Source organism: Notolepis coatsorum, assembly GCF_963971535.1.
Source record: "Notolepis coatsorum genome assembly, chromosome: 20".
Lineage (NCBI taxonomy): Eukaryota > Metazoa > Chordata > Actinopteri > Aulopiformes > Paralepididae > Notolepis > Notolepis coatsorum.
The window spans coordinates 29,527,371-29,540,049 of record NC_140184.1 but is presented as its reverse complement, the minus strand read 5'-3'; the positions used below and the strand labels follow the sequence as shown (position 1 = coordinate 29,540,049).

The following is a 12,679-nucleotide window of genomic DNA, read 5'->3' as shown; positions in this document are numbered from 1 at the left end:
ACAGAGAGACAGAGAGAGACAGAAGAGAGAGACAGGAGAGAGAGAAAAGAGAGAGAGAAAAGAGAGAGAAAGAGAGAGGGAACGGATGACTGTTGCAATAACACTCCTACAGCTGTGAGCCTCTCCCCGTTTACCTCTCTGTTGGCTGTTTCAGTGGCTTCTATTCAGTTTGCTTCATGCTCTGATCTTTATGTTTTTAGTCCCTCTTGTCTTCCAGTAATGGCTGTAATAAACAGGTATTATGTCAGATGGATTATGTGTGGCAGCCAGACAATAATAATAACACGTAGACTTTAATCTGCTGAAAAGGGAAACCCTGGTTCTATATTTACACAGTCTACTGTACTTGCTTCATATGGGGCGCCATGTGAAAACGTTCCATATCCCCTGTAATTGCCCTCCCCATGCAGGCTTCGCTAGATCTCTTTGTTGTGCTGTGTCAGAGAGGTGCACCCTGTAGCCACCGAGGCAGCAGACTTGGGTCATATGGTATTTGGAAATAATTCTTAGCATTTATTTTAAACCTGCTCTGAATACCAGATGGGTAGTTTTTTTTTTTTTTTTTTTTTTTTATCTACTTTTTCTCCCCATTTTCTATTTTTCTCCCATCCCAATTTCGTATTGTCCAATTCTACCCTCCCCTGTCTCGAACGTTGTTAGACCATGCCTCCCACTGGTTGGCTGCAATGTGGACCAAGCCTTGCATCACATGTCCCCTCCGGTACACGAGGAGGCAGCTGTCTCATCTTTTCACCTCTACAGCGCGATCCCTCAGCGGCAACGAGTAACGCGTGGGAGGCTCACGCTGCCCCCGATACTTCCTGTCTCTGCTGTACAGGCGTCACCCAACCGACCTGTAGGAGTCGCTGTCCACAACGTCCAATCCCCACCCACCGGCTTTCCACCTGCTACCTCTGCCAATTGAGATAGTATGACGACTGGCCCAAGCCGCAGGCAACGCTGACTCGGGGGGTCGAGACCGGAGTCTCTTGCATTGGTGACGAGCGCAATCTCCGCTACGCCACCCAGCCGCCCTGTATTTGGAAATAATTCTTAGCATTTATTTTAAACCTGCTCTGAATACCAGATGGGTAGGGTTTTTTCACACAGAACAATTGAGTGAGAGTCAAATCTTTCATACTGATTATCAATTTATACTACTATTGTTAACTTAACTTAACATAGCAACCAGACACCGTCTTAATGTGTCTTGATGAGGGATACACCCACCTGGGAACTTGCTAAACAAAAAGAGCTAAGAATTATATTAACATAATATATGCCCATAGGGCTGGGTATCAAAATTAGATACTGTATGCTATGCGATTTAATTGCTTACATACTATAGTGTATCGAAAAATGCTGTGTCATTCGATAACGCTATTCTGAAACATGGTAGTTAAGTAATTCATCTCATGAGGGTCAGTGCATAAGCATGTTTGTTCCAAGATATAAGGCTGTTTCTTCAACCAATCCAAAGTGTAACAGAGCCTCTGATTGGCATATAGAGCACATGTGATGCATATTAGGTATCGGAAATATACCTTATATATAATTTTCGTATAGGTATTGAATCCCAGGTATTGGTATTAGCACTGGTATTGAAAAAAAAATCGAATTATACCCAGCCTTACATTTGCCATTTAATAGACATTTTATCCAAAGTGCCTTACAGCACCATGAGTGTATATAGCATGGGTGGCCTCCTAACCCTGGCAGTGTTAGTGCCGTGCTCTACACAGGACCAGGTCAGACGGGTATCTAGCCAGGGGCTGGTGCTCTGCTGTAGTGAGGAGGTCGATGAGTCTCATCACCATCACTCCAGAGAGGAGGAGAGGGCTGGTATCCTCCTCACACCTGTTAAAGCTTTCAGCCTCCACTGCATACCATTCAGAGAGAGAGAGACAGAGAGAGAGAGAGAGAGAGAGAGAGAGAGAGAGAGAGAGAGAGGGAGCGAGCAGGGATGAGAGGGGAGAGAGAGGGAGAGGAGTGAGAGAAAAAGCAAGAGAGGGAGAGAAAGGAGAGAGAGAAGAGGGAGAAAGAGCAAGAGAGGGGGAGAGAAAGGGAGAGGAGAAAGAGACCGAGAGAAGAGAGAGAGTGAAGAGTGAAGAATGAAAGATGTGGGAGAGAGAGAGTAAGAGATAGAGAGACAGAGGGGGAGAGAGAGAGAGAGAGATGACCCAGTTCTGTTTCACACAGGGCTGGAGCCAGAGACGGAGAGGCCCGTGGAGGCCTGAGGTGCACGTGACGGGTCTAGGCTGGGCCCCGGTCCACACGGGAAACGCACAATGTCTCGTTTGTTTTAAAACGACTGTAATGTTGGAACGGGACTCCCTCTTTCCTCTCGCTGTCTGTTGTCTGCTGCGAAATGTGGAAATGATTTTTGCTTTTGGATTCTGTCCAGATTCTATTGGGAGGGATGAGTTCTCTCTCTCTCTCTCTCTCTCTCTCTCTCTCTCTCTCTCTCTCTCTCTCTCTCTCTCTCTCTCTCTCTCTCTCTCTCTCTCTCTCTCTCTCTCCTCTCTCTGTATTTCTATCTATCTGTATTTCTCCCTGTCTGTCCATCTCTCTCCTTCTCTCTATCACTCTCTGTGCATCTCTCGGTATTTCTATCTCTGCCTCTCTATCTCTTTCTATATCTCTCCATGTGTCTTTCTATCTCTCTCTTTCTCTACCCGTTTCTATCCGTCTCTATTTGACCATCTTTCTGTCCTTCCCCCGATATCCATCAGTGTTTATGTTTTGTCTGAGGGTTAATAAGGTGGTTGAGAAGGAGGAGGGATATATGGATGAAGGTATTGGAGGGGAGGATGAGTAGAGGGGATGGAATATGCAGACATTAGGATACGGGGTGAAGGTATAGAGAAAGAGGTTTAAAAGAGTTGGAGAGATGAGGAGATTGTGAGTGAGTGAGTGAGTGAGTGAGTGAGACAGGGACTACTTCCATCCCTGCTACTATAGGGCTGGGTGATATGACCAAATTATCTTGTGAATATCTTTTGTAGTTTTGACAATATAGCGGTATTTGACATATTTCATTTTACAGTACAAATTACAATGTGTCATGGTGCTATTTCATCAAATGTTTTCCATTTATATGTGTTTGATTAACTTAAATATATAGTATGAACATGTATTTATTTGCCATATCGTTGTATGTATCCATGGCGTTACACCTTCCAGCTGCTAAGTCAGCTCTAGTAGGTCTGCTGTGGCTGGCATGGAAATCACCCACTGTGTTTCATAGACATACCCCGTCCATCAGCCTCAACTGGCCCTTTGAATGATGACCTATTCCCCAGATTGTGTATTGCTGGAGTTCTGAGCAGAGGGGATTCTAAAGTAGCACACTAGGCCAACTAGGAGTGAGTCAGGGTACCATCTTACCCTGGAAACAGAACGGTGGTAGAATAGGACACGGGCGCGCTCTCCGGACTGATATTTCAGATGTTTCGGGGCTGTTCTTGCTTACTCTTTTGAGCGTTTATTATTCTAATACTCTATGTCCCATATTGCGTTATAAGTAGACTCCAGATTTACTTTACAAGTGCTGTCTATGATAAAGATTGTGAGTGCTTGTGTTTGTACACTGGGAGAAGCGTGTTGCTTTTCCTTGTATTACCTCTGGAGCCTGGCTTGATTGAAGCACATTGGTAGAAAGTTGCTACAGCCTCTTGTTTTTCTCTTCCCCTTCTTGGCTCACAGGATCAAGTAGGCAGTCTTCTAGGTTTTTCAACTCCCACATTTTTGGGTTTCTATTATTAGGTTTTTGCTTTTAAATATCTCATACAAGTTGAGGTTTGCTTTTTATCATTATTATTATTATATATATATTTTTTAAATAAATTAATTTGTTTAAATTGAACACACATTATTTAGCTAACTGGTCAAAAAGAACCAAAAGTCTATCCTTCATTTGTCAAAGTTTACTCATTCTGCTTATATTACAATTACCAGACGTCTGAGCGCCTCCCACGAAAGCTCCTGACATTTAGCATGATCATAAACCTTCTTTAGAGCTCTTCCTTTTACATAGTGTTACCATAGCAAACAAGAACAGAGACTCCAGCACTATGTTCGATTGAGCCATTCCGGACTCTGACGAAGATGCGGTAGCATCCGAATGTTGGCTACACCTAGTTAGTGCACCAGAAATAAAGGCTTAAGCTGTCTGTGTTCTCCAGTGACTCTATCCCTGTATCTATGTAAGACTTGTGTTTGTATAGTGCAGGGGTCGGCAACCTGCGGCTCCGGAGCCGCATGCAGCTCTTTAGCCAATCAGCTGCGGCTCCCTGGCAAAGAAAATTTTAAAGATTATCATTTCTTTTTTTGACTTTTTTTATTTTTATCTCTTATTTTGGAGATCGATGTCATACTGTGACACTGAAATGAAAAAATATTTCATCAACCCAAACAGTACGTCACACCCCGCGCCTCTCCCTGCCGTCTGCAAGTGGCTAATCTTGAGTTTCTGACCCCCCAGTAAGCTAACCATGGATAAAAGATTTTCCACAAATAAGGGAAAGACTCAAATATACCTGCATAGTTCAGGGTTTTATTTCAAAGTAGGTCTACAGACACCAGTGTTTTGTCTCCTCTTCTGTGTTTTATTTAAAAATAGGTCTACACAGCCAGTCTTTTTTCTCCTCTTCATAAGAGTTTGAGGTTTTCCTATGTTATAACAGGTAAAAACAGCAACAAAAAGTCAAACGTTTTCTTTTTGTTGCTTTATAATTCCATTAATGCAACAAACTGTGTGCTATAAGTATAAAGTATAATAAATCACAAATTACTTTGGGTATGCAACTGTCAGGTGTTCTTTTTTTTTTATCATTTTTTTTTTATTATTACTTACATGAAAACAAGACAACACAATAACCACAATAACAATACACAGAACTTCACAGGGAGATAACAGAAACAATAATAATACAGAGATAACAAATTATAAAAAAAAAAAAAAACAGAGTACAACATTTTAAATTTAAAGGGGTACTATCTCATAAATGGCCTTTCCCAGTATTCAGCACCGTTTCCCGGCCGTGTGGCCCTATATTAATAAAACGTATGTCTCTAATTCTCATAAAGGCGTATTCTTCCAATTCCCCTCACAACATTCACCCTCACCGAACTGAGTCATCTCAAAATGTGCATATCAGTGATGTCAGAGATTTCCCAGCTGCACAACCATGTGGCAGTTGCCACCGGGCAACTGTCAGGTGTTTTATGCTAAATGTGGGGTATGCTTGGGGATAACTATATATAAAATGTTATACACTGTGTTATCTTCATTTTAAGGGTAAATTGGTTTTGCGGCTCCAGAGGAATTTTATTTTGTGGGAGGGGGAAAAATGGCTCTTTTGATAGTAAAAGTTGCTGACCCCTGGTATAGTGAATGAAGGCCTGAGACACCGGTTTTACAGTTTATTTTTGTGTACTAACACACATGTTGTATTCTCCAGACTACAGGACCGGCCCGTGCTTCGCCTCGGTCAGCAACCAGATGTGCCAGGGCCAGTTGACGGGCATTGTGTGCACAAAGACCCTGTGCTGTGCCACGGTGGGCCGGGCGTGGGGACACCCCTGTGAGATGTGCCCCGCCCAGCCTCAGCCCTGTCGGCGAGGCTTCATACCCAACCACCGCTCTGGAGCGTGCCAAGGTGAAGTCTCTCTCTCTCTCTCTCTCTCTCTCTCTCTCTCTCTCTCTCTCTCTCTCTCTCTCTCTCTCTCTCTCTCTCTCTCTCTCTCTCTCTCTCTCTCACTCTCTCCCTGCATGTCCTTCCCTTCTTGGCGTGTGAAAAGTCACCCAGTGGCTCTTGTCCCTTTCCATGCCTGTTTTAACCCCTCGTCTTCTCAGTCTCCTCCCTCCATGTCCCTCTTTGCCCCTCTCCAACTCGCCCCCCCACCCCCCCCCCCTCGCCTCCACCCATGCTCCCCTCCCGGAGGATTAGTTCTAATTGGGTTATATTGGGGTGGGTGGCAGGACCCCCCGTGTGTGTATGGAATGCCCACAGACACCCACTGTGGTGGGACTGTCAGGGGCAGTAACACGGTTCAGTGGCGGTGCCACGTGTGGCTCATTTCTGGTAAGCCAGCCCTCTCCCGACCCAACAACATCAGGACCACTGCTGAGGAGACGGGAATCGGGGGAACATACAGTCCCTGATACATGACATTAGCTCATAAAGGCTAATGTAGTAAATGTGGTGTTGGTCTGCGACCCAGGCTCATGAAGACATGGCTGAGGTCTTGCCATGTTGGGACTCACCAGAACCAGGCCATCTTTAGCCCCTCCTCAACACAGTGAATGGATGGATGGATGGATGGATGGATGGATGGATGGATGGATGGATGGATGGATGGATGGATGGATGGATGGATGGATGGATGGATGGATGGATGGATGGATGGATGGATGGATGGATGGATGGATGGATGGATGGATGGATGGAAGGAAGGAATGGTGTGGACGGGGTTCTTTCTCAAACTCCTCAAAACTCCCACAAACGATGGCATAGTGGGAAAGATTATCTTGGTGTTGTTTTATTTGCCTGCGTCCCACGGTGCAGAGGTGACATTATTTTACAAAAAGTGACACAAGCGAAATAACAAAACAAGAAATACACTATTCCTACTATTTCAAATGAGTTCCCCAATAACTCACAAAATACTAAACAAACAAACAAAACACTTACGGCGCTTCGCTAGGTTCCCTTCACTGTAACTGAGCAGGTGAAGGCCGCCTCCCTTGGGCCCATGCAGCCCTCATGAACACCTGGTGTAGCCTCACATCAGGCTTCACGCAGCCCTCATGTACACCTGGTGTAGCCTCACATCAGGCTTCACGCAGCCCTCATGTACACCTGGTGTAGCCTCACATCAGGCTTCACGCAGCCCTCATGTACACCTGGTGTAGCCTCACATCAGGCTTCACGCAGCCCTCATGTACACCTGGTGTAGCCTCACATCAGGCTTCACGCAGCCCTCATGTACACCTGGTGTGGTGTAGCCTCACATCAGGCTTCACGCAGCCCTCATGTACACCTGGTATAGCCTCACATCAGGCTTCACGCAGCCCTCATGTACACCTGGTGTAGCCTCACATCAGGCTTCACGCAGCCCTCATGTACACCTGGTATAGCCTCACATCAGGCTTCACGCAGCCCTCACGTACACCTGGTGTAGCCTCACATCAGGCTTCACGCAGCCCTCATGTACACCTGGTGTGGTGTAGCCTCACATCAGGCTTCACGCAGCCCTCATGTACACCTGGTATAGCCTCACATCAGGCTTCACGCAGCCCTCACGTACACCTGGTGTAGCCTCACATCAGGCTTCACACAGCCCTCATGTACACCTGGTGTAGCCTCACATCAGGCTTCACGCAGCCCTCACGTACACCTGGTATAGCCTCACATCAGGCTTCACGCAGCCCTCATGAACACCTGGTATAGCCTCACATCAGGCTTCACGCAGCCCTCATGTACACCTGGTGTAGCCTCACATCAGGCTTCACGCAGCCCTCATGTACACCTGGTGTAGCCTCACATCAGGCTTCACGCAGCCCTCACGTACACCTGGTGTAGCCTCACATCAGGCTTCACACAGCCCTCACGTACACCTGGTGTAGCCTCACATCAGGCTTCACGCAGCCCTCACGTACACCTGGTGTAGCCTCACATCAGGCTTCACACAGCCCTCACGTACACCTGGTGTAGCCTCACATCAGGCTTCACACAGCCCTCACGTACACCTGGTGTAGCCTCACATCAGGCTTCACACAGCCCTCACGTACACCTGGTGTAGCCTCACATCAGGCTTCACGCAGCCCTCATGTACACCTGGTGTAGCCTCACATCAGGCTTCACGCAGCCCTCATGTACACCTGGTGTAGCCTCACATCAGGCTTCACGCAGCCCTCATGTACACCTGGTATAGCCTCACATCAGGCTTCACACAGCCCTCATGTACACCTGGTGTAGCCTCACATCAGGCTTCACACAGCCCTCATGTACACCTGGTGTAGCCTCACATCAGGCTTCACACAGCCCTCACGTACACCTGGTGTAGCCTCACATCAGGCTTCACGCAGCCCTCACGTACACCTGGTGTAGCCTCACATCAGGCTTCACGCAGCCCTCACGTACACCTGGTGTAGCCTCACATCAGGCTTCACGCAGCCCTCATGTACACCTGGTGTAGCCTCACATCAGGCTTCACGCAGCCCTCATGTACACCTGGTGTAGCCTCACATCAGGCTTCACGCAGCCCTCATGTACACCTGGTGTAGCCTCACATCAGGCTTCACGCAGCCCTCACGTACACCTGGTATAGCCTCACATCAGGCTTCACGCAGCCCTCACGTACACCTGGTGTAGCCTCACATCAGGCTTCACGCAGCCCTCATGTACACCTGGTGTAGCCTCACATCAGGCTTCACGCAGCCCTCATGTACACCTGGTGTAGCCTCACATCAGGCTTCACGCAGCCCTCATGTACACCTGGTGTAGCCTCACATCAGGCTTCACGCAGCCCTCATGTACACCTGGTGTAGCCTCACATCAGGCTGCACGCAGCCCTCACGTACACCTGGTATAGCCTCACATCAGGCTTCACGCAGCCCTCACGTACACCTGGTGTAGCCTCACATCAGGCTTCACACAGCCCTCACGTACACCTGGTGTAGCCTCACATCAGGCTTCACGCAGCCCTCACGTACACCTGGTATAGCCTCACATCAGGCTTCACGCAGCCCTCATGTACACCTGGTGTAGCCTCACATCAGGCTTCACGCAGCCCTCATGTACACCTGGTATAGCCTCACATCAGGCTTCATGCAGCCCTCACGTACACCTGGTATAGCCTCACATCAGGCTTCACACAGCCCTCATGTACACCTGGTGTAGCCTCACATCAGGCTTCACGCAGCCCTCACGTACACCTGGTATAGCCTCACATCAGGCTTCACGCAGCCCTCATGTACACCTGGTATAGCCTCACATCAGGCTTCACGCAGCCCTCATGTACACCTGGTATAGCCTCACATCAGGCTTCACGCAGCCCTCACGTACACCTGGTATAGCCTCACATCAGGCTTCACGCAGCCCTCATGTACACCTGGTGCAGCCTCACATCAGGCTTCACGCAGCCCTCATGTACACCTGGTGTAGCCTCACATCAGGCTTCACGCAGCCCTCACGTACACCTGGTATAGCCTCACATCAGGCTTCACGCAGCCCTCATGTACACCTGGTATAGCCTCACATCAGGCTTCACGCAGCCTTCACGTACACCTGGTATAGCCTCACATCAGGCTTCACGCAGCCCTCACGTACACCTGGTGTAGCCTCACATCAGGCTTCACACAGCCCTCACGTACACCTGGTATAGCCTCACATCAGGCTTCACGCAGCCCTCACGTACACCTGGTGTAGCCTCACATCAGGCTTCACACAGCCCTCACGTACACCTGGTATAGCCTCACATCAGGCTTCACGCAGCCCTCATGAACACCTGGTGTAGCCTCACATCAGGCTTCACACAGCCCTCACGTACACCTGGTATAGCCTCACATCAGGCTTCATGCAGCCCTCACGTACACCTGGTGTAGCCTCACATCAGGCTTCACACAGCCCTCACGTACACCTGGTATAGCCTCACATCAGGCTTCATGCAGCCCTCACGTACACCTGGTATAGCCTCACATCAGGCTTCACGCAGCCCTCATGTACACCTGGTGTAGCCTCACATCAGGCTTCACGCAGCCCTCACGTACACCTGGTATATCCTCACATCAGGCTTCACGCAGCCCTCACGTACACCTGGTATATCCTCACATCAGGCTTCACGCAGCCCTCATGTACACCTGGTATAGCCTCACATCAGGCTTCACACAGGGCCAGTGCAGCCCTCATGAACACCTGGTGTAGCCTCACATCAGGCTTCACGCAGCCCTCATGAACACCTGGTATAGCCTCACATCAGGCTTCACGCAGCCCTCATGAACACCTGGTATAGCCTCACATCAGGCTTCACGCAGCCCTCACGTACACCTGGTATATCCTCACATCAGGCTTCACGCAGCCCTCATGTACACCTGGTGTAGCCTCACATCAGGCTTCACGCAGCCCTCATGTACACCTGGTGTAGCCTCACATCAGGCTTCACACAGGGCCAGTGCAGCCCTCATGAACACCTGGTATAGCCTCACATCAGGCTTCACACAGGGCCAGTGCAGCCCTCATGAACACCTGGTATAGCCTCACATCAGGCTTTACACAGGGGCCACACATTAATAAACAACCTACACGTCAATTCGTTAACAGTTTCCTACACACTATATACAGAAATGTTTTCATTAACATACCAAGCAAACAGCAACACCAATAAAACCCACAACCATAATAACCTAATAAATATAAAATGTATGTATGAATGATAAGATGAATGAATGAATGTATGTATGATAATTAGTGCTGTCAATCGATTAAAATATTTAATCTGATTAATCGCATGATTGTCCATAGGTAACTCGCGATTAATCGCAAATTAATCGCTTTTTTTGTATCTACCTTAAACTGATCTTTTTCCAAGTTTTAATACTCTTATCAACATGCGAGTCAACAAATGCTTGCTTTATACAGCCATTTAACACAAAAGGATGACCCTCATGCATTGCAAATTTGCATCAAATTCAAAACAGAACAAATAACTTAAAAGAAAATTATAATTTAAAACAATGAATAAAGTGTGCATGAAATAATAGGGGAAAGAAAACGTTAGGAACTTGTTACATTCACCCACACAAGGGCTGAGTAATCACCCCCCCCCCCTCTCTCTCACACACACACTCTCCCAGCTCTCTTTCTCTCTTGCCCCTTCCTCATCTCTCTCACCCCCCCTCTCTCTCTCTCTATCTCTCTCTCTCACACACACACACACACACACACACACACACACACACACACACACACACACACACACACACACACACACACACACACACACACACACACACACACACACACACACACACACACACACCACACACGCACACACACACACACACACACACACACACACACACACACACACACACACACACACACACACACACACACTTCAGAAACAAACATAGTATCAATGAGAGCATCAATAATACACCTGAGTGAAGTCTAGTAAAAATACAAAATAAAAAATGTAAAATTTCTATAGGCGGCTACGTGGTGCAGTGGGCAAGGCGCTCACCACGAATACTGGAGACTGGGCTCGAACAGGTTCGCCTCCCTGTTCGAGCCCAGCGCTCCACATTGCTTTCAGTTTAGCTGGTCGTCCGCACTAATACACATTGGCAGTATTAGGGGGAGGGAAACTGATGGGTGGGGATCGGGCGTTGTGGACAGTGACTCCTACAGGTCGGTTGGTGCGCCTGCGCAGTAGAATCAGGAAGCGACGGGGGCGGGGCCCCTCCAAAGCCCAGACCCCTGACGCTGAAGGATCGAGCCGCGCAGGTGGAAAGATGCGACTGCTGTTACCTAGAGTATCGGAGGGGACTCGTGCTATGTATGACTTAGTCCACATTGCAGCCGGCTTGTGGGAGGCATGAAACAGCGTTCAAAGACAGGGGAGGGTTGAATTGGATGATACGAAAATTGGGATGGGAGAAAAATAGAAAATGGGAGAAAAAGTGGATAAAAAAAATATTAAACATTTCTTAAAAGTTAATCGTGAGTTAAAAAAATAGTGGCGTTAATAGAATTGGGCGTTAACACGTTAATACCGCATTAACTTAACTGACAGCCTTAATGATAATATGTATGAATGTATGTATGATAATATGAATTAATGTAGCACTCCCAGCCCAGGTGTGCACCTTTGGTTGTGCTACACAAATGGTGAATGGATAGATGGATGGATTGGTGGATGTAAGGATAGATTAGATTAGATTAGATTAGATTAGATTAAAATGTATTGTCATTGCACAACACAAGTACAGTACAACGAAAAGAAGTGAGTACAGAAGTGAAAATTCACAAGTACATTAACAATATACAATGTACAAGTGATTCAATGTGATATATATATATATAACAAGCTGGTAATATATGCTAAACTGATGTATGCACAGTCTGTACAGTTATACAGGTATACATATACAATGGTAGTGTTATGTACCAGGAGCCTGATCACTCCTGTGTCACTGTGCAGGCAGACCTGATCACTCCTGTGTCACGGGGGATGCAGGTGAGGGCTGCCAATTAGCCAATTAGTGCTGATTGGTTACCTGCTGGGAGCTTTAAAGCCAGCCCTAGTAACACACATGCAGTGTCTGTGCTTAGAGGAAGAGCTGTCAGGTTCTTCCAGTCCTTGTCCGTTGGGTTTACATTAGTACATTAGTTTACATTTACATTAATAGTTCCTTGATATAGTAGCACTTTGAGTTAGAGCACGGGGTGTTGGTGTTGGTTTGCACATAGGTTGCGTGCCCATGAGCCAGGGTCGTAACAGTTGGGGGCTCGTCCGGGATCTTTTACCCCTAGAAATTTGTTTGGTGGTTTTTTTTTGTGTTACACGGGGTGTCATGGTATTATGGTTTGGGTGGTGCTCGTTACATATGGTGTAACGTGGGGGCTTGAGCCATTTCATCAAACAGGTGAGTATGCCGTATTTGTTTGTAATT

At 47.4% G+C, this 12,679-nt stretch overlaps 1 protein-coding gene across 1 annotated transcript in view; it reads left to right on the top strand.

Annotated features, from left to right (window-relative positions):
• Positions 1 to 12,679, top strand: part of fbn1 (fibrillin 1) — a gene marked incomplete at its 5' end in the record, with an annotated part of 169,565 nt that overhangs the window by 37,173 nt on the left and 119,713 nt on the right. Inside the window, 1 exon segment of the mRNA XM_084337094.1 lies at positions 5,463 to 5,660. Coding sequence (XP_084193220.1) covers positions 5,463 to 5,660 — 198 coding nt within the window.